Below are 23,844 nucleotides of genomic sequence, written 5' to 3' on the forward strand. Positions count from 1 at the left end.
TTGCAGCCATGAAATTAAAAGACGCTTACTCCTTGGAAGGAAAGTTATGACCTAGATAGCACATCTAGGTAGGTCATAACTTTAAAAAGCAGAGATATTACTTTGCCAACAAAGGTCCATCTAGTCAAGGCTATGGTTTTCCCAGTGATCATGTATGGATGTGAGAGTTGGACTGTGAAGAAAGCTGAGCACAGAAGAATTGATGCTTTTGAACTGTGGTGTTGGAGAAGACTCTTGAGAGTCCCTTGGACTGCAAGGAGATCCAAACAGTCCATTCTAAAGGAGACCAGTCCTGGGTGTTCTGTGGAAAGATTGATGCTGAGGCTGAAACTCCAATACTTTGGCCACCTCATGCAAAGAGTTGACTCATTGGAAAAGACCCTGATGCTGGGAGGGACTGGGGGCAGGAGGAGAAGGGGACGACAGAGGATGAGATGGCTGGATGGCATCACCAACTCCATGGACATGGGTTTGGTTAGGCTCCGGAAGTTGGTGATGGACAGGGAGGCTTGGTGTGCTGCAATTCATGGGGTCGCAAAGAGTCGGACACTACTGAGCGACTGAACTGAATTGACTGATGGCAGAAATCAACAACATTGTAAAGCAATTATCCTCCAATTAAAAATTTAAAAATGAAAGATAAAAAGGTACCCATCTCTATAGTGAACATCCAAAGAAATTATAAAACTCTTAAAGGTGAAAGCAAATGCTGTGTTGTACCAGAAACTTAAGGGTTGCTGTTGTTTTGAAGATAGTGCTAAGAAACAGGGAAAGAGCTCTTCAGGTCCTTAAAATCCTGTCACTCATATGATTACAGGCAACAGCTACCTAGGAATTCTTTCCCTACTAGGGAATTTGGGCTTCCCTCATAGCTCAGTTGGTAAAGAATCTGCCTGCAGTGCAGGTTCGTTTCCTGGGTGGGGAAGATCCCCTCGAGAAGGAAATGGCAACCCACTCCAGTATTCTTGCCTGGAGAATCCCGTGGACAGAAGAGCCTGGCAGGCTACAGTCCATGGGGTCATAAGAGTTGGACACGACTTAGTGATTAAACCACCACCACTAGGGAATTTACTAGCCAAATGTGTTGGTTATTCATTTTAAATATTTTGGTCCTCCATTTTATTTTAAACTCAATCACTGAAATTTCCCCTGTGCATGATACCAAGTTAAAATAAAATAAAATAAAATAAAGCCTCCTCTTAAACGCCTGGAAGATTCTCTGAAAGCATGGTTTCAAATGCTAAGTCAAAAACAGCAGAAGGTGATGTCATTGTTTACCTGACATAAATTCTGACTCTTAGATAATATTATTGGAATAAAGGTGATTAAAGAATGGCTAATTCAGAGACACACAATCTATAAGTTAAGTGAGCTTCCAGCTACTAAAAATCTATTAGAATTTGGCTATTTTTTTTTTTTTTTTTTGTAGTTAGTGAAAAATGAAAAGGTTAGCTGCTTATATGACCCTTGGCCTCAAAAGTCCTGCATCTTGGTGCAGGACTGGTCCTTTTAAATCTAACTGTTCCATGACCTCTTGGCTTGTCTTTTTCATTGGCTTTTCATTTTCCTTCCCTAACAATCTAATCTTTCAATCATAAGAAGTATGATGCTTTGGAGTTAATGATCTTTGCTTGTTCTGCATGTATTATAATAATTGCTAGGCTCTCTCACCTAGTCAGAGTATAATTCAAAAAATATTTATTTACATCAGATATCCATAGAGTTAGTGGACTTAATATATTTTATGTAAAAGTCTTATAAATTCAGAACATTTCTTCAATTTGTAGGAGTTCAGATGGTAGAAGTTGTGATCCCAGAATAATATTACCAACATAAAGTATTTAATAGCTTGAACACCAACTTACCAAAAATGATTTCAAAATGAATTGAGAACAGCTTTCTGTACTAAACTCTTATGTAGCAGCTGCTGTGGGCTAGGCATAGGGATTGAACTCTGATCTTTGGCAAGTCTCCTACATTGGCAGTAGAATTCTTCACCAAAGAGCCACCAGGGAAACCCAGGTATTATTCTTAGCACTTTTAAAAATAATAACTTATTTAATATTTATAAATAACAACAGAATGAGGTAGGCATTGTTATCACTAAGAATGGTGTAACAGAGGTTAAAAGGTTAAATAATTTGCCCAAACCTATATAGCTAGTAAGTACCTGTAAGAAACATGCTCACCAGCCCAAAACCAATGGGTGGACTTGTATACATGAAGTATAGCGAAAGTGCGAGTTTTTAACTAAGGTCTTGAAAAATCCAGTGTCTGGTGGGTAGGCACACTCACAGCAATTACAACATGGAATTTATTCCCTAACTCACAGGTTTCCACCCTCCCCCCACCCAGTTCCTTATTGGCTGTGTACTATGTGATGTACAATTTTCGTGGACTTCGCCTAAGTTTCATTATTTCCTTATAGGGTACCTTCTTTCTCCCTTCCCAACTTACACCTGCATTTTTCAAACAAAGGCTTTCTGGCTAGTAAGAAAGCCCAACATCCTGTTTTCTTAGGGAGCCTCTAGGTGCCATTGAACTGTGTCAAGTCTGCAAGACATTAGTCAAGTTTAGAGAGAGAGTGAAAAAGTTGGCTTAAAGCTCAACATTCAGAAAACGAAGATCATGGCATCTGGTCCCATCACTTCATGGGAAATAGATGGGGAAACAGTGGAAACAGTGTCACACTTTATTTTGGGGGGCTCCAAAATCACTGCCGATGGTGATTGCAGCCATGAAATTAAAAGATGCTTACTCCTTGGAAGGAAAGTTATGACCAACCTAAATAGCATATTCAAAAGCAGAGACATTACTTTGCCAACAAAGGTCCGTCTAGTCAAGGCTATGGCTTTTCCAGTGGTCATGTGTGGATGTGAGAGTTGGACTGTGAAGAAAGCTGAGCGCTGAAGAATTGATGCTTTTGAACTGTGGTGTTGGAGAAGACTCTTGAGAGTCCCTTGGACTGCAAGGAGATCCAACCAGTCCATCCTAAAGGAGATCAGTCCTGGGTGTTCTTTGGAAGGAATGATGCTAAAGCTGAAACTCCACTACTTTGGCCACCTCATGCGAAAAGTTGACTCATTGGAAAAGACCCTGATGCTGGGAGGGATTGGGGGCAGGAGGAGAAGGGGACGGCAGAGGCTGAGATGGCTGGATGGCATCACCGACTCGATGGATGTGAGTTTGAGTGAACTCCGGGAGTTGGTGATGGACAGGGAGGCCTGGGGTGCTGCAATTCATGGGGTCGCAAAGAGTCAGACACGACTGAGCGAATAAGCTGAACTGAACTGAGAGGCAGGGCACAGACAATGGGTGGATCCTATCTCTTTAGGATCCAGTCTGATCTCTCTCCCCAACCCTAACTTTATCTAAAGAATCCAGGCCTCAACTTTGTCATGTTCCCAAGTTTAGCAATGGCACCCTACTCCAGGACTCTTGCCTGGAAAATCCCATGAAATCCACTTTCACTCTTCACTTTCATGCATTGGAGAAGGAAATGGCAACCAGCTCCAGTGTTCTTGCCTGGAGAATCCCAGGGACGGGGGAGCCTGGTGGGCTGCAGTCTATGGGGTCGCACAGAGTCGGACACGACTGAAGCGACTTAGCAGCAGCAGCAGAAGCAGCAAGTTTAGCTACTTCAGAGCTAGTTACTTTGTCTTGAAAATGGACCACTTCAAATTTATATTTCTTACAGTATCAAAGCCAAGATTCACACTCAGATACTTTGACTCTAAAAGATGGTGAATTTACTAGTACACCATTGTAAGTTTTGGCTAAAATTAAGATAAAGACGTATTCAATAAAGTAGCAGAGAGAAGCCTTGAGAGGGGAGTTTCCAGTGGCTTGAATTTGGGTGAGCTGACAGAACTTTTCACTTTTGTTTGAATTTCTGTTTTAATCCCTATGGCAGTACAGCATGCTGTTCCCTGTCAAGGCTCTGCCCAATGATGAGCAAAAGTATGCTTCCATTTAGTATAGCTAAAGCAGTTTAATATAATTGTAAACATAATTTACAACATCAAATATTTAAAAAAAAAGTTTTTAAAGAGAGAAAAATTCAAGAAACTTAACAATGTTAAGCTAGTTAAGTATACATATTAGATTCAACAATGACTGAGGTTTGTAGATTTTATTGTATCCCATATTTATTTCCTTAATAGTCTCACTCCATAGAATTAATCCTCCCCAACTCCCTACTCTGCCCCCTCACAAAGGGTTATACTGGTGGGAAACAATGTATTCCTTGACTTTGTCAATCCGTCTATTCATGGCCTTCTAATTCCTAATGGCTCAGATGATAAAGAATCTGCCTGCAATGCAGGAGACATAGATTCGATCCCTGGGTTTTGAAGATCCCCTGGATAAGGGATTGTGTTCTTGCCTGGCAAGTCCCATGGACAGAGGAACCTGTCAGACTACACTCCACAGGGTCTCAGAGTTGGACACAACTGAGCAACTAACACTTTCTTTTTTCAAGAAAATAAAAAGAGCAGATTCCCTTCTATCACTCACCTAGGCATCTACTTAGTTTCTGATGTAGGTTTTTAGGGATACTTCCCAGGCAGAACTGTAACCATTTGAAACACCACCATCTACATATACATACATACATACATACAAATATTTACCAGTAGGAGAAATATTTTCCTATTCAAAACTATTCCCACAATTAGGTAAGAAATGATATTGAGAATTTCTCTTTTCCTACTTATAAGCTTAGAATATGTTCCTAGAAAAAAAATCTAGCTAATAATTTCTCATGCTGTATTTTTCTGAAGAAAATAGTCACTCAGTATTTATAGTCAGAAAGCAAAAATTATATCTACTAATAAACGTGTTGTATTTTTAAGTGTATTCTATAAAAGTATTTTATATTTTATAAGATTGTAGTAACGCACACAAATCTACAAACTGCATCATTTAAAAGAAATGTAACATATCCATTGTCTCTGAGGAATATGTGGCATTACGTATTTTTAATCCATTTCAGCCCCTGTGAAATTACATAAGATAATCAACATTGTGGCACCAATTCATCAAGAAGGGTGAAATTTCACTATATTTTATTTATGTATTTAATAAGACTTTTATAACTAAGAGGTGACATTTTACTTTTGCATTAATATCAATATATTCATTTTTATTTTTAAAGTGTACATATAATTTATGATACTTTAATAATAGGAGAATATTACTAATTTAAAATTCTTGGGGCATGCATTAAAATGACCTTCACATTTAGATTTAATATTCTATTGGTTTCAAATCAACAATGGGAGAGAAAGTGAGAGGTGAAATGTGGATAAACTCAAAAATATCTTCCCTTTAGAGACAAATGTCAAGTAAAACTTGAACTTTCCTGTATAACATTAGCACAGTGACTTTCAAAGTTCCGTACTGAAGCTCCCCTGAAACAGCAAACTTGATGGTCCTAAAGTGATGCGCCTTTAAATGTTCAAGAGTTAAAGCAAATAACAACTTTTGCTTATAAATCCTCAAAGAAACCTTTTGCTGCTTTGATTTCCTAAGGACAAATTGTGCCTAAGAAAAATTTGCCAGGTCTCCAAACCAGGGCTGGTGGTTGCATGTCAGGAATCAATGTGATTTTTGAGAAAACATACATTCTCTGTAAGCGGCTGACAAATAATTATACTAAGAAAGAGAAACTTTTCCTTGACTAATATCAAAGACAAGCAACATTGATCACACAGAATTTTGTATATCCACTTCTTTTTTTAAAATTTAGAATAAAGAGACCAAAAGGATTGAAAATAGGATTTTCAAATGCAAAATGGACAGACTTACTGGTACATGCCATGGAAGGTGGGTCTTTTTCAGCTCGAAAGTAACCCTTTTCACACTGACAGACAGAAGTTGCTTCCACGTAGGTTAAACTGTGTGGAGGACACTTAGAACATTTTATGTTGCCAGCAAACGCTTTATAGAATCCTGGTCTGCAAGCTGTGAACACAGGAAAAACAATTTTTTTTGATTATTGCTAGAATTATTTTATTTGCACATGTACAACATATTTTAAATTATACACTTTGGAATTCAGTTCACACATACACAGAAAAGTCAATACATGCTAATATTAACGAATGAAATAGTTATTCAAAATTAAGTTATACAATGGGGAATCATATTACATTACAACTAACTGATCATATTATCACCTCAACTTTTTGTAACTGCCACAAGCTAGACATGGGCTTTAGTCTTCTTATATGCACAATTCTTAGCATATTTTGAATATATAGTTATTATAGATGCCTGAAAAATGAGTGAATGAATAATAATTAATTCACTGATGTCTAATATGTGGCTACTTTGTAAGTGGAATGAGCATTCTATTTATCTTTGAGTCAGTAGTTTTAGGTTTTGTTTGTATTTCTGTTAAAAATGGGATCAGTTCAGTTCAGTTCAGTTTAGTCACTCAGTCGTGTCCAACTCTCTGCGATCCCATGAATTGCAGCACGCCAGGCCTCCCTGTCCATCACCAACTCCCGGAGTTCACTCAGACTCATGTCCATCGAGTCAGTGATGCCATCTAGCCATCTCATCCTCTGTCGTCCCCTTCTCCTCCTGCCCCCAATCCCTCCCAGCATCAGAGTCTTTTCCAATGAGTCAACTCTTCGCATGAGGTGCCCAAAGTACTGGAGTTTCAGCTTTAGCATCATTTCTTCCAAAGAAATCCCAGGGCTGATCTCCTTCAGAATGGACTGGTTGGATCTCCCTGCAGTCCAAGGGACTCTCAAGAGTCTTCTCCAACACCGCAATTCAAAAGCATCAGTACCTAAATCTTCAGAACTTTTAAATTATTTTCTTATGTATCCCTTCTTTGTCTACCACTTCCTTTTTCTCTATTTATAGAGTATGTACATTTCATTTCTAAAGAAAAACAAACCACCAAAAATAGGAATGTTTCCCAACATTATGTCAATACTGCAGAAGGAAAGTTTAGTATTATTTGATTCAGTGGTTTCCAATGTTTTCTTTTAGGAGAAGTTATTCAGATATATATGATCAGGTTAAACATTCACTGTGGTATCTATTTCTATATTCAAAATATTCATGCTTTCGAATATAACATGCATCTAATATAACATAACAGATATGCTTTTTGTATGGATATTTACTTTAAATGTCATTTAGGAATTTTGCTTATTCGTACCTTTTATTCCTTCTTCAAATATTATTTTCCTAAAATGCCAACACACTGTTGTGTAGATGTATGTTTACATATGTATGAACACAAGGATTTCATACTGTTGATTTTTCAATACTGAGATAATATCAATAAACTTTAGATTATTTTTATCAATTATCAACTATAGCATGAAAATTTCTCCATGTCAATGGCTGTAATTCATTGTAATATATCTGCAGTATTTGTATCAACAATCACCTACTTGAAAGAAATACTTTATAAACTATGCTGCAGTAAACATCCCCATGTTGATACTTACATTTCTGTTCCTAAGAGTAGGAGTTCTGGGCCAGGGTATATGTATAATTTAACACTTATTTCTATGTTACATTTCTAAATATATTTCGAAAGGTCAAACAAATGTAATTGAGCACCCTAATCTTCCCCCTACTAATCCTATAATTATTAGTGACTCCTTTACCTTCTGACAACACATGGAATTAAATATTGTTACTTCAATTGAAGCTTCCTAAATCCCACTAATATTGCACATTTTTTCATATTTTTATTGGTCTTTTGGTTATGAATTCTTTTATATCCTTTGTTCATTTTCTACTGGTTGCTTGTATTTTATTAACTTATAAGCAGTATTTATTAGCAATATCAATGTCATGTGTGTCATTTTTAAAAAGATTTTTTTGATGTGGAATATTTTAAAAATTTTTATTGAATTTGTTACAATATTGCTTCTGTTTTATGTTTTTGGTTGCAAGGCATATGGGATCTGAGCTCCCTAACCTAAGATTGAATCTACAACCTCTGCATTGGAAGGCAAAGTCTTAACTACTGGACTGTCATGGAAGTCCCTGTCATTTTTGTTGTATATATATAATCAATTATATATATATATATATATAATCAATTTTCTAATGACCTGAACATAAATGTCACATTACAATAGCTGAAAAACTATAAGATGGCATGAATTTAACCAATTAAGTGAAAGACCTAAAAATGAAAATTACAATATTTTGATAAAGAAACTGAAGACAACACAAACACATAGAAAGACAGCCCATATTCCTCTATCGCAATAATTCACTAAAATGTCCATACTACTCAAACCAACTATAGATTCAATGCAATCCCTATCAAAATTCCAATGGCATTCTTCACAGAGATATTAAAAACAATTCTAAAATTCATAGAACCACAAAAGACCCCAAATAGCCAAAGCAATTCTAAGAATAACAATGCTAAAGGCATCAGATCAGAACAGATCAGATCAGTCACTCAGTCCTGTCCGACTCTTTGTGACCCCATGAATCGCAGCACGCCAGGCCTCCCTGTCCATCACCAACACCCAGACCATCAAGTCAGTGATGCCATCCAGCCATCTCATCCTCTGTTGTCCCCTTCTCCTCCTGCCCCAATCCCTCCCAGCATCAGAGTCTTTTCCAATTACTCAACTCTTCGCATCAGGTGGCCAAAGTACTGGAGTTTCAGCTTTAGCATCATTCCTTCCAAAGAAATCCCAGGGCTGATCTCCTTCAGAATGGACTGGTTGGATCTCCTTGCAGTCCAAGGGACTCTCAAGAGTCTTCTCCAACACCACAGTTCAAAAGCATCAATTCTTCGGTGCTCAGCTTTCTTCACAGTCCAAATCCTACATCCATACATGACCACAGGAAAAACCATAGCCTTGACTAGATGAACCTTTGTTGGCAAAGTAACGCCTCTGCTTTTGAATATGCTATCTAGGTTGGTCATAACTTTCCTTTCAAGGAGTAAGCGTCTTTTAATTTCATGGCTGCAGTCACCATCTGTAGTGATTTTGGAGCCCAGAAAAATAAAGTCTGACACTGTTTCCACTGTTTCTCCATCTATTTCCCATGAAGTGGTGGGACCGGATGCCATGATCTTTGTTTTCTGAATGTTGAGCTTGAAGTCAACTTTTTCACTCTCCACTTTCACTTTCATCAAGAGGCTTTGTAGTTCCTCATCACTTTCTGCCATAAGGGTGTTGTCATCTGCATATTTGAGGTTATTGATATTTCTCCCGGCAATCTTGATTCCAGCTTGTGTTTCTTCCATGTTTCCTGATTTCAAACTATACTATAGAAAGTTTAGTCCCTCAGTCATGTCCAACTCTTTGCGACTCCATGGACTGTAGCCTACTAGGCTCCTGCATCCATGGGATTTTCCAGGCAAGAGTACTGGAGTGGGTTGCCATTTCCTTCTCCAGAGGATCTTCCTGACCCAGGGATTGAACCCGGGTCTCCCACATTGTGCTGCTGCTGCTGCTAAGTCGCTTCAGTCGTGTCTGACTCTGTGTGACCCCATAGACGGCAGCCCACCAGGCTCCCCCATCCCAGGGATTCTCCAGGCAAGAACACTGGAGTGGGTTGCCATTTCCTTCTCCAATGCATGAAAGTGAAAGTGAAGGCGTTCAGTCGTGTCCAACTCTTAGTGATCACATGGAATGTAGCCTACCAGGCTCCCCTGTCCATGGGATTTTCCAGGCAAGAGTACAGGAGTGGGTTGCCATTGCCTTCTCTGCTCCCACATTGTAGGCAGACGCTTTACCATCTGAGCCACCAGGGAAGTTAACTATACTATGGAGTTATACAAATTGAAACAGTATAGTATCAGTATAAAAAATATATACATAGACCACTGGAACAGAATAGACAGCCCAGAAATAAATTCCCAAATAAATAACTAACATTTGACAAAGAAGCTAAGAATTCTCAATCAGGAAAGAATAGTGTCTTCAATAAATGCTGTAAGGAAAACTGGTTAACCACAGACAGAAAAGTGAAACTGGACCTGACTAGACACTACTCCTTGGAAGGAAAGTTATGACCAACCTAGACAACATATTAAAAAACAGAGACATTACTTTGCCAAAAAAGGTCCGTCTAGTCAAAGCTATGGTTTTTCCTGTGGTCATGTATGGATGTGAGTGTTGGACTGTGAAGAAAGCTGAGTGCCAAAGAATTGATGCTTTTGAACTGTGGTGTTGGAGAAGACTCTTGAGAGTCCCTTGAACTGCAAGGAGATCCAACCAGTCCATCCTAAAGGAGACCAGTCCTGAGTGTTCATTGGAAGGGCTGATGCTGAAGCAGAAACTCCAATACTTTGGCCACCTCATGCGAAGACCTGACTCATTGGAAAAGACCCTGATGCTAGGAGGGATTGGGGGCAGGAGGAGAAGGGGACGACAGAGGATGAGATGGCTGGATGGCATCACAGAGTCGATGGACATGAGTTTGGGTGAACTCTGGGAGTTGGTGATGGACAGGGAGGCCTGGTGTACTGTGATTCACGGGGTCGCAAAGAGTCGGACACGACTGAGCAACTGAACAGACTGACTGAGACACTACTCACAAAAGTTAACTCAAAATAGCGTAGAGACTAAAAAATAAGACTTGAAACTGTAAAACTTTTAGAAGAAAACATAGAGGAACATCTTGATATTGGTCTTGGCAATGATTAAAAAAAGAAAAATATTACAGCAAAAGCACCAGCAACAAAAGCAAGTAGCACTACATCAGACTAAAAAGCTTCAGCACAGCAAAAGAAACAGGTAAAAATAATGAACAGGCAACTGATAGAATGGGTCAAAAGATTTGAAAATAATATATCTGATAAACTGATAATACCTAAAGTATATAAAGAGCTCACATAACTCAATAATAACAAAAACAAAAATGTACAGTTAAAAAATAGGCAGAGGAACTGAATAGACCTTTCTTTAAAGAAGACATACAAATGGCCAACAAGTACAGGAAAAGATGCTCAATACAACTAATCATCAGGGAAATGCAAATGAAAACCAGAATGACATGTAGTCTTACAACTGTTAGAATGGCAATTATCAAGAAGAGAAGAGATACCTGATGGCAGGGATGTAGAGAAAAGGGAACTCTTGTGTACTGGTCGGTGGGAATGCAAGTTAGTGTAGCCAAAATGGAAAACAGTATGGCTGTTTCTCAGAAAACTAAAAATAGACCTACCAAGTGACCCAGCAAACCTATTTCTGGGTATATATTCAAAAGAAATGAAAAGAGGATATGAAAAAGTTACCTGCACTACAGCATTATTACAGCATTATTCGCAATAGCCAAGATATGGAAAAAGTCAGTCTCTGTCAATGAAAGAATGAATAAAGAAGATATACAGTAATTCTATATTTTAGTTTATAGTGACACTACCATTTGGGGGATTATTTGGTAGTATCTACTACAGAGGAACATACACATTTCTTCTGACAATGCCACTCACTGGTATATACCCAACAGAACAGCACAAATTGAAAGTAGCTTCTCTCCCCACAGGCAGTCATACAAGTTCCATCGCTAAGTGAGCTATCAGGCCTCCATTTGATTTTCATTTTCTGCAGTTTTGTTGACATGCTGATAATTCTCATGTGATGTGTTTTCTCCTCCCCTGCTTTGCCCTTGTTAGTGTAAACCTTCTATATTCTTTTACTTATTTTGGTGAAGTGTGCTGAGGGAATGGAGATAAATAAATATTTCAATCAACTATATTTTACAAAATTTACACTTCACTAAATTTCTAATTCTATAATTGAAGTAAATACATTTAATTGAGAATAATCAAATTACAAAATTATTGATGAAATATTTATGAAATGATTTTTTTTTAATTTTCTGTTGCCATTTACTTACTGATAAAAGTATCATGAATGCTAAAAAATAAAATCAATGCAATTTGGCAGCAGGGATCTATAAAATGCAAAATATATAAATATATAATGTGTAAAATATATAAATATAGACTATGTAAAACATATAAATATATAATTACAAAATAATAAATAATCTAATACACAGCCTATTTAAAAAATACATTTATGATTTGAAGAACTTTAAGTGGTTGCCTAAAATAACAATAAAAGGTGGGCTATACATTAAAAAGTACAAAACAATTTTTATAGAATAGCATGTATTAAAGGTTCATACAATGAGTATAGTTATTGAAATAACACTAATATTAATGAAGTACATACCTTGCCATATAATTTTGCTTATTGATACCTGAAATTTCAGAAAATTAAATTCTCTGGGTATTGATAGGAATATAGTTGAGTAGTATTTCACACACACACACACACACACACACACACACACACACATGCATACACACACAGAGGTTTGTCTGCTAAAACAAAACCAAGAAATGTATGATCTGTCCTACACATATTATATTTCAAAAATTGAATTGTTAAGCTATATATTGGAGAAGGCAATGGCACCCCACTCCAGTACTCTTGCCTGGAAAATCCCATAGGTGGAGGAGCCTGGTAGGCTGCAGTCCATGGGGTCCTGAAGAGTCGGACACGACTAAGTGACTTCACTTTCACTTTTCACTTTCATGCATTGAAGGAAATGGCAACCCACTCCAGTGTTCTTGCCTGGAGATTCCCAGGGATGGAGGAGCCTGGTGGGCTGCCGTCTATGGGGTCGCACAGGGTCGGACACGATTACTAGCAATGTTTTTAGGTTTTCTCTACTATCAGAGAACTTTAAGACAAGGAACCATGAGAAATCCTGGTTGGCATATCATGCTGTGCACTTCTTACCATATGATGAAATATTCAATTGTGTATTGTCTGACAGGAGCTAATATTAATATAATTGACTGCTTTTCCCTCATAGGTGCTCAATAGTCTGTAAGTTTAGATAAACCTGAATGACTTATTAGTAAAATATGTGATGTGCATCATTTCTAAAACATTAGAACTCAGGAAATTTAATAAACTGGGATAGGCAGTCTCATTACTGTTTTCCTAGATATTACTCTGAAGTCATAAAAATTAAAATTTGCTATCATATAAGCAGAGAAGGCAGGGAAGATCAGATAATTGAAAAATAATAACAAAAGGAAAACCCCTAAAACTTAAGGTTAATAAGCACAAATATTTTGTTTTTCAGATTAATCTCTTAATAAATACTGAAGGAAAATTTCAAGACCAAATACGAGTCTACTAATAATAAAATGTGGATTATTCTTCAAGATATTCAACCTAATTTTCCTTGCAGGGGAGCTACTATAAAGTCCTCATGAAGATAATATACATAAACTGTCCTGTCGTGAATTCTAATTTCTTACTTCCACCAAAGAAATGTTTAAAGTGGACTTTCTCTTGAATCTGAACACAGTACCACCCCACTTCCCCACCCCAGCAACTGTGAGGGCTCGGAAAAGTAAGTAGAACCATGTCTAATGGAGAAACCCCAAATTTGTGGTACTACCAAGCTGGTTATGAATTTGCCAGTCTTTCCCCCTTGTCTCCTCCCTGTTTTCCCCGGTGCTTGGGCTGGAGCCTCAACTGAATGGACTGGACACCTGGAAGTGGCCAACAGCTCACAGAGCTCCAGCTCACCTTGTCTCTGGAAGTGGGAAATGTTCAGGAGACAATTAGGAATATGGAAATCCCTTCCCTCTTTCTCTCTCTCTTTTCCTGTTCTCTCATGCCCAGACCTCAAGTAATTGTGTTGTAGGCTGGTGGTGGTGGTCAGTAATGGGAGCTCACAGAAGACAAAATTCCCAAGAAGGAAAAACCTTCTTCCTCCTTCACTGAAGCTGTGGTTCTGAGAGCGTGGAGTCAACCTTCATTGCATTTTTTTTCCTTCTGTCCTCCTCTCACTTGGTTCTGGATGTAGATCCAGTTGCAGAAGTGTACAGCAGAGTAGAACAAAGAAAGCCCCAGCTAGCTGTCTAGACAAAGGGCCTTGAAGAGGAGTTTGAGGGATTCAGAAAGTACTAGGAAGAAAACGGAGAGACCAGACTCTGGGAAAGCAGTCCCATACTTGTTTATGAACCTCTGGGCTTGTTTCCAAACTGCACATACTTGGAACTGATTCTTTTCAACATGCCAAAGACTTTGAGAAATGAACCAAAAGACTACTACCCAGGTCTCAGACTAGAAGTTTTAAACTTTTGGTTAGGTAAAAGAGATGACATCAATATAGAAGAAAGACACTTCTTTTATTTGTTTGTCTATGAGACACGAAAATTATAACATAAACAGACATATATACTGCAAACCCATGTAAGTTGCCTTTAACTAGCATAAAGTAGATACACAGATCTTAGTTTTGCCTCTCACCATTTTTTATCATTCACAGATTAATAATTTATATTAAAATAATTTTAAACTGTGTTTTTATTTGACAGATAAGAACTTTCAAGAACAGAGCATTACAAGGAAAATAATGTCAGCAATACTTCAATAGTCTGAGACTGATGACATGTGGAATTAAAATTCTAAAGCCATTTTTAGTATGAAAGTAAGGTAAGTGTTTTTATTCTGAAAGTTAAGGTGTGGGGAACAAAGGTTTATGTTAGCAGTTTTTAGGATTATACACCATTTTTATTTTTATACCAGTTTGAATAGAATCTAATAATAATAATGGCACAAAATAAAAAGCTAACCACATTTTTTCCTAAAAATACATAGCACTTTTTAAGTGTCCTAAAATTCATTTTCTCATACTATTTTTATTTCCTTTGGTGTTCCTAGGTGTATTTTAGTCAACCCAAATAAAGCCTGCCAGAATACTACTTCCTTGCTATTTAGCAGTGCTTTTAAAAAGTGTGCCTACTGAGTCTATCATCTTATTTTGAGGTACTCTGAAATAAGATGCTGTTTAAAATTTTAGTCTCTTATCACAGATTCTTATTTCTATTTCACTATTTTTTCTAGACATCTAGTAATATCAGTTTTCAACTTTTTCTGTCAATATCCCTTTTTTGCATATTCCTTAAGGCAGAGTAAATCTACTTTTCTGAGTAAGTAAAACCACTGTCAAAGAGAAAACACTCTGTGACCCACTGTATGATACAAGAGTAATAATAGCTACAGCAAAACCATTTATAATTATTAAGCATTCAGAATAGGTCTCATGTTGTGCAAAACTTTTTCTATACATTTTTTTATAATTCTATACATTTCTATATAATTTTCTATACAAAAATTAGTTACAAAGGATAATAAAGAGTGTGACCTTTGGAACTAGATTACATGGCTTTGAATTCTCCTGTATTTTATTAACCCTGTCACTTCAGGCAGCTTATTTTTCTGTGCATCTTTTTTCTCACCTGTAAAATGGGGCACCTAGCTTAGAGGTAATGTGAGTATTTAATGAGTTAATACACGTAGTAATCAGAAGGGTGCCTAGCATATTATTATGAAGATGAAGAAACTGAAATTAAGCAAAGTATAACACCTTGCTATGGTAGACTGTGTGTTCCCAAAATGTCTCCAACAATACTTCTCACTCTACATTTCCTTCTGACAATGTTGGTAGATACTCTGCCCCATTATAAAGCAGATGTTACTTTGCCGACAAAAATCCATCCAGTCAAAGCTATGGTTTTTCCAGTAGTCATGTATGGATATGAGAGTTGGACTATAAAGAAAGCTGAGCACAGAAGAATTGATGCTTTTGAACCATGGTATTGGAGAAGACTCTTGAGAGTCCCTTGGACTCAAGGAGATCAAACCAGTCCATCCTAAAGGAAATCAGTCCAGAATATTTATTGGAAGGACTGATGCTGAAGCTGAAACTCCAATAATTTGGCCACCTGATGCAAAGAACTGACTCACTGGAAAAAATCCTGATTCTGGGAAAGATCGAAGGCAGGATGAGAAGGAGACGGCAGAGAATGAGATGGTTGGATGGCATCACTGACTTGATGGACTTGAGTTTGAGCAAGCTCTGGGAGTTGGTGATGGACAGGGAAGACTAGTGTGCTGCAGTCCATGGGGTCGGAAAGAGTTGGGCACAATTGTGAGACTGAACTGACTGACCCTTCCCCATAAAAAGCTCAGGCTTATGTTTTTTCCTCTTAATCTGGGTGTATTTGTAATTACAGTGAGTTTCTAGGCAAAGTCATAAAAGATGATAGAGCCTCTGCCTGTTTCTTTTGGGATGGTTACTTTTAGAAGCTAGCCACTATGCCAATGGGAAGGTCAAGCAGCCATGAAGAGGCCCAGGTGGAGACCTTAGGCCTTTGGTGCATGGCTGTGCTGAGCTCCCAGTTATCTGCCATCACCACACTGTCAGCCAGGTTACTGGGATACCTGGGACGTAGATGTCCAGGACCCAGTAAAGCTGCCCCAGATAAATACAGCCTGAAACAGAGATGAACTGTCCTAGCTGAATCTTGCTCAAATTTGTAAGTAAAAACAAACGGTTTTTGTTGTTTAAAGTCACTAAGTTTGGGGGACATTCTTATGCAGATCTGAGAGCCTGGGACACTTGCTGAAGGTCATATGGTGGAAGAACCAAAAATTAAAGCCTAGCTCCATTCCTATCTCTTTAGTTCTCAACATATTTAGTTCTCATTATGTACCTGTTGTATTTGGAACAGCATGCCTGCTTTGTTATCTAGGGCAGTGAAAGATTGAACCATGAACCATAACTTTTAAAGGCCAATCAGTGATGGTCTTTGGGTTATAAATAACAGCTGTACCTAAAAATACACTTTTGTGGGGTTTAATTGACAGAGATAGTTTTAATTGATGGCTTTGTGTTCTCTTGGGAACTTTCCTTTTTGGTAAGAAGCAAAATAAATATAGCTTTATTCAGACCACTAGAAATAAAAATGTATTCCACAATGTTTTTTTTTCATAAAAAATGCTTTATGTACACATAACCCTTCATTTTATGAAAAAAGTAAGCAAGACATTTTATCTTTCAACATAGAATTGAAGAATAGACTCATCATAAAATGGCCTGTATGTGTGATTTCAACATTTTGATCAAACTCACTCATCACTGCTCTAAGTCTCATGTACTCTGACACATCGGTAAAGTTTGACAACCATATTTTCTGCTGGCTTAGCAACAAACTTACAATCCATTCTTCAATCTGACGATTGTGAATGTCCTGCTGTCATGTATTTTTGGTATTTTTATAGTTGAATAGTGTAAAAAACTAATATAAAAATTATTAAACAATATGTTATAATTTTTTTACTAACAAGAAGATAATTTCTTTTTAAAGAATTACTAAGCATATTGATATAATAATCACAATTTATTGTCCACAACAAATTGGTATTTTATAAACATTACTATATTTAACTCTTACAAAATATTCCATGATGTAAATATTAATATTTTCATTGTACAAATGAAGAAACAAAGTCTTTAATAGTTGTTCCATGTCACAGAGATGATAGATGAACAAGTCAGGATTTGAAGACAGGGTTTTGATTCTTAAGTCTAAACTTTGGAACAATGCTCATAGCTATATAAAAATAAATGTGTATACAAAAACATGCACATACAAATATATACTATATATACATACTTTTACTCCTAGCAATATTTATGTTTTTTCTCTTCCTCTGTAACCTACCAGTAAAATTATCACCTGAATTCTACATTTTGATATTTTCTATTTCTAGTTTGATATAAAAAGGCATGTCTTTTCCAGTATACTGCAAATTACTTAAAAATAAGGTTTCTATGTATGGCATTGCACTGAGACAGTACTATACACAGAGCAGAGGATCAAACATAAGTTGTATGGATTATATATATATAATTAATACACTTATTAGTTGAAATTATGTGAGAATATAAAACTTAGCAGAGCAGATCTTCAAAAAGGTTTATCTGCTTTTCTTAAAAATTATAAAGATAAAATACTATAATATGACTTAAAATTTCTAAACTTTTTTGTTGAATCTATAACACCTTAAGTCAGAATTCAGACAATATCACTTCCTATTTTCCATACAAACTTGAGATGATTACATTACATCATTGGCTGAATTGTGAATGGAAATTTCCAATGTATTTTCACCATATGTAGCCCTCCTTTTTATAGTTAAGCAGCAGTACCTGATATTCATAATGATATTTTGAATTTTACTTCATATTTAATATTGTAATGATGTTTGTAAATTGTTTTATTTAAGTATAGTTCACTTATATTAGTTTCAGGTGTACAATGGTTATTTAATATTTTTATAATTCATATAAAGTTAAGTATTGGCCATGTTCACTGTACTGACTGTATTACATCATTGGATTTAATTTTATACCAGTACTTAGTACTTCTTAATTTTCTTCCCTTACTCTTCCTGTCTTCCCTTTCCTCCCTCAACTGGTAACCACTTGTTCTCTATAAGTCTGTTTCTGTTTTGTTATATTCTTTCATTTATTTTATTAGATTGTACCTATAAGTGAAACCATTCAATATTTATCTTTCAATCTCAGGCTTCTTTCACTAACTTAATACTTTCAGTGTTCATCCATGTTTTTACAAACAGCTAAATTTCATTCTTCTTAATGGCTGAGTAATACTCCCATATATGCATATATATATATATATATTTGTATTATACCACATCTTCTTTATCCATTCACCTGTTGCTAGGGCTCCTCATATGTGGCTCAAAACCCTTGTTCCCTAGGAAGCATGAATCCATGGCCCTGTGATGTCCCTTCCTCTTCTGAGTCATCCATGCAGGGTGCAGGCCTCCACTAGATGACTTCTATCCCTTCTACTAGACTCCATGTTTTTTTTTTTTTTTTCCCCTGTACAGCCTTGGTTGTAAAGCTGTTGATAATCTTCAGGTTATTCTCAGTGAGTAAAACCATCAGTAATCGTTAGTTACACTCATTTCACCTGTAACCCACCTTTAGTAATCAAGGTCGTTGTAATTCCTGCTACAAAAGACATGCAAATCCTCCACGTGACATGGAGCATAAATGATAAGATGTTTGCCTAAGCTGTTTTCCTGAACTTGGAGTCCTCTGTGTCTAGTTTTGGAGAAGGCAATGGCACCCAACTCCAGTACTCTTGCCTGGAAAATCCCCTGGACGGAGGAGCCTAGTGGGCTTCAGTCCATGAGGTCACTAAGAGTTGGACAGGACTGAGCGACTTCACTTTCACTTTTCACTTTCATGCATTGGAGAAGGAAATGGCAACCCACCCCAGTGTTCTTGCCTGGAGAATCCCAGGGATGGGAGAGCCTGATGGGCTGCTGTCTCTGGGGTCGCATAGAGTCAGAAACGACTGAAGGAACTTAGCAGCAGCAGCACCAGTGTCTAGTTTGGCTGTGCTAGTTAAGATCACTAACTTTTCAACGGGGCATGCACAAGTATTCTTTTGAATATGTAGAGGCCTGTGGATTCCTTATGGCTGCACAGAACAGCAATTATCACATTTTTTTTCAGTCACCTTTCCCCACACGCCTCATGCCTCAGACCTCCTAGCTTCTTTTTTCTTTATCCCATAAGAACCCCGAGCCTCTGGCTTTCAGGAGGTGGATTTGAGACCAGTTCTTATATTTCCTCACTTGGCTGCCTTGTGAATAAACTCTCTCTTTGGGGTAAACTCTGCTGTCCCAGTGTTTTGGCTTGGTGTGCACCAGACAAAATGACCCCTGTTTGGTAATATTTGTTCTATATATAGTTCTAATTTTGATGTTTGCTGGGGGAGGTGAGCTCAGGTTCTTCCTACTCTTCAATCTTGATCCCTGGTTCTATTCCCATGTTTGTATGTTGAATAACAACTGATGGTATACTAAATAGTACTTTATTTACTTCCTTTCTATTAATATTTTAAAATAACTTACAAAATCTTGGTTTACATTTCACTGAAATGTTCTGTAAATACTGAATTGAAGCAGACTGGAACAGCATCTCCTATCTAGTACGAGTAGAGTACCAATATTGATCCAGTATGGTTTGGATATGACAGATTCTTATGGATCACAAGGATGCAGTCAAGGGTGAAATGTTCTATGCAGCAACAGCAGACACTCAAGATTCATAACTTGTGATTCACTGCTTTCACCAGCTCTATATGGCTGTTTGATCAGCAGAAACTAAGATGTGCAGGTTTTACAGATGCACAGATGTCATGTGTCTGATCAGAATATGGCCTCTTTATTTGGCTTATATCTAGTTCTACACAAGTAGAACCATTCCATATATTAATGCTCTTGGCCAGAGCCTGAATTTCCCAGTATGTATTTACACCCAGGCAGATCATATATAAGCTGGTGTTTGGATAATCCAGTTTTCATGACAAACAGGAGTGGACTATAAAACCAGTTACAACATTTCATGAACTTGTAATAAGTGTTTTTATTTGAAAACTAGGAACCACAGAAGAACTTTGCTATTACAGAGCTATAAATTCCATTAATCAGAAGCTGTGTACATGCAAAATTTTTGTGTAATTCTTTTGTATATATCATTTTGTGTAAATCCTCTGTATACATATTTATAAGTATTTTAAACACAGTAAAGCAATTCTTAGCAGACCTTCATTTATGCAATTCCAAACTCTAATTAATCTACTTTATACACTTACATGGGCTTCTCTGGTGGTTCAGATGGTCAGATTTCCTTAAATTGGGACATTCTAGACACTAAGATCAAAGAAGCTATTGGACCAAGTGACTGCTCTATGAACATACACAAATTGGTCTGTCTGTGCTCTCTGTTGCAAGTGCATATTACAATATTACACATGCCTACATTATAGCAGGTTTTTTTCTTTGCGGTGGTTTGATTCCATGACCTAGTCAATAGTGTGTGAACACTTGCAAGAATAAAATATATATATGTGTTAAAATTCTCATCCTCTAACACAGTGCTTAGTACATATTGGGTGCTCAATAAGTATTTGTTAAATAATTGATTAAGTTAGTGGTCTTTGATATTCTTTGACTTATAAAACCAAAATTTTAATATTACAAATTTATTAGTTTGTAATTTAATAGTTAATATTACAAAATTATTAATAATCTGATACAGCTTTTTTTAACGGGGCAGGAACACTTGCAAAGCACCTGGAATTAACATAATACTTTATTGCATCCCTTATTAAAGAAATATCTCATTCAAGCACTACTTAGAAAATGTATCCTAAATTTAGTATGCGCTTTTATTTTGAAACCTGCAATTTTAGAACTCTTGCCTCAAATTGTCATGTTGATGAACATATTCAGCTCTCGTTTGATTGAATGTTTTAATTTAAATGCATATGTAATTTTCATTTTTTGCACCTTTACAAACTGTAGAATTAATATAAAAATAACAGTGCTGTTGCAAAAACCACTTCAGAGAAGGTTATGGCACCCCACTCCAGTACTCTTGCCTGGAAAATCCCATGGATGGAGGAGCCTGGTAGGCAGGTCCATGGGGTCCTGAAGAGTCGGACATGACTGAGAGACTTCACTTTCGCTTTTCACTTTCATGCATTGGAGAAGGAAGTGGCAACCCACTCCAGTGTTCTTGCCTGGAGAATCCCAGAGATGGGGGAGCCTGGTGGGCTGCTGTCTATGGGGTTGCACAGAGTCGGACAAGACTGAAGCGACTTAGCAGCAGCAGCATTTTATTTTTTTAATATAACTTTATTTATTTTAATTGGAGGCTAATTACTTTACAATATTGTATTGGTTTGCCATACATCAACATGAATCTGCCACATGTGGTGTACATGTGTTCCCCATCCTGAACCGGCCTCCCTATCCCATCCCTCTGGGTCATCCCGGTGCACCAGTCCCAAGCATCCTGTATCATGCATCGAACCTGGACTGGCAATTCATTTCACATATGATAATATACATGTTTCAATGCCATTCTCCCAAATCATCCCACCCTCACCCTCTCCCACAGAGTCCAAAAAACTGTTCTATACATCTGTGTCTCTTTTGCTATCTCACATACAGGGTTATCGTTACCATCTTTCTAAATTCCATATATATGTGTTAATTATACTGTATTGGTGTTTTTCTTTCTGGCTTACTTCACTCTGTATAATAGGCTCCAGTTTCATCCACCTCATTAGAACTGATTCAAATGTATTCTTTTTAATGGCTGAGTAATATTCCATTGTGTATATGTACCACTGCTTTCTTATCCATTTGTCTGCTGATGGACATCTAGGTTACTTCCAAGTCCTGGCTATTATTAACACTGCTGCAATGAACACTGGGGTACATGTGTCTCTTTCCCTTCTGGTTTCCTCAGTGTGTATGCCCAGCAGTGGGATTGCTAGGTCATATGGCAGTTCTATTTCCAGTTTTTTAAGGAATCTCCACACTGTTCTCCATAGTGGCTGTACTAGTTTGCATTCCCACAAACAGTGTAAGAGGGTTCCCTTTTCTCAACACCCTCTCCAGCATTTATTGCTTGTAGACATTTTGATAGCAGCTATTTTGACTGGCGTGAAATGGTCCCTCACTGTGGTTTTGATTTGCATTTCTCTGATAATGAGTGATGTTGAGCATCTTTTCATGTGTTTGTTAGCCATCCGTATGTCTTCTGTGGAGAAATGTCTGTTTAGTTCTTTGGCTCATTTTTTGATTGGGTCATTTATTTTTCTGTAATTGAGCTGTAGGAGTTGCTTGTATATTTTTGAGATTAGTTGCTTGTCAGTTGCTTCATTTGCTATTATTTTCTCCCATTCTGAAGGCTGTCTTTTCACCTTGCTTATAGTTTCCTTTGTGGTGCAGAAGCTTTTAATTTTAATTAGGTCCCATTTGTTTATTTTTGCTTCTTTTCCAATATTCTGGGAGGTGGGTCATAGAGGATCCTGCTGTGCATTTTCAAGTACAATCACCTTTGATTATACTCAAGTGGAGCAACTTTGGTAAATGTATAAATGTCTGCAGTTATTATTCATTCAACATATAATAGAGAAGTCAGTGGTACAGGTAGTATAAGACCCAGTCCCTGAAGAGGTAATGACTATGCACTTCAAGTTATATGATGATATTAGTCACTATGTGATTACATCACAAATGGGACAGATGATAAATGCCTGGTGTTTCAAGAAGAAACACATTAATGTCAGGTGGAGTAGATTAAATTGTCCTAGAGATGTGGCATTTTAACTGCACTTTTTCCTATAGAAAGGTAGAATAAGATTAAGAATGAAAGAAAAATGATCTGGAAATGAAACTGAGTATCACAAGTTCCCAAGTATGGAGAGGATGCCAAGTTTGATAAAATGAAGAACTAACAGTGGAAAGAAGAGAGATAGAAAGTAAAGGGGGTAACAATAACCCTGTATACAAGACAGCAAAAGAGACACTGATGTATAGAATAGTCTTTTGGACTCTGTGGGAGAGGGAGAGGGTGGGATGATTTGGGAGAATGGCATTGAAACATGTATAATATCATATATGAAACAAGTCGCCAGTCCAGGTTCAATGCAGGATACTGGATGCTTGGGGCTGGTGCACTGAGATGACCCAGAGGGATGGTATGGGGAGGGAGGAGGGAGGAAGGTTCAGGATGAGGAACACATGTATACCTGTGGTGGATTCATTTTGATATATGGTGAAACCAATACAATATTGTAAAGTTAAAAAATAAAATTAAAAAAAGTAAAGGGGGATGGTTATTAAAAGTTATAAGACAACTTAAAGAAGTTTATATTAATTAATGGATACAGAAACATTTGAAAAAAAGGATGCAAGTTTATTTAAACTGGAGTCTTCTAACAGTGCACCAAATGTATTAAAGAGATGTGAGATGTGAAGTGTTAGGACCAGTTGGGAGACTAAGGCCTCGATCTGGAGAATATTTAACAACTAAAGAAGAGTGGTAGTGGTAAAAGGAGGAAACACTACATTGTGAAGACATATGATTTTAAGAAATAGTCTGGACAAAGAATAAGGT

At 37.1% G+C, this 23,844-nt stretch overlaps 1 protein-coding gene across 5 annotated transcripts in view; it reads right to left on the reverse strand.

Annotated features, from left to right (window-relative positions):
• The window catches only part of EPHA6 (EPH receptor A6), a 1,018,620-nt gene that overhangs the window by 573,154 nt on the left and 421,622 nt on the right, over positions 1 to 23,844 (reverse strand). For all 5 annotated transcript variants that reach the window (XM_086411211.1, XM_086411193.1, XM_086411202.1 and 2 more), the window contains one exon: positions 5,809 to 5,964. In XM_086411211.1, coding sequence (XP_086267337.1) covers positions 5,809 to 5,964 — 156 coding nt within the window. The remainder of the gene's footprint in view (positions 1 to 5,808; positions 5,965 to 23,844) is intronic.

This window comes from Bos grunniens, chromosome 1 (genome assembly GCF_055505025.1).
Source record: "Bos grunniens cultivar Pamir isolate PY7600 chromosome 1, Bosgru_T2T1.0, whole genome shotgun sequence".
NCBI lineage: Eukaryota > Metazoa > Chordata > Mammalia > Artiodactyla > Bovidae > Bos > Bos grunniens.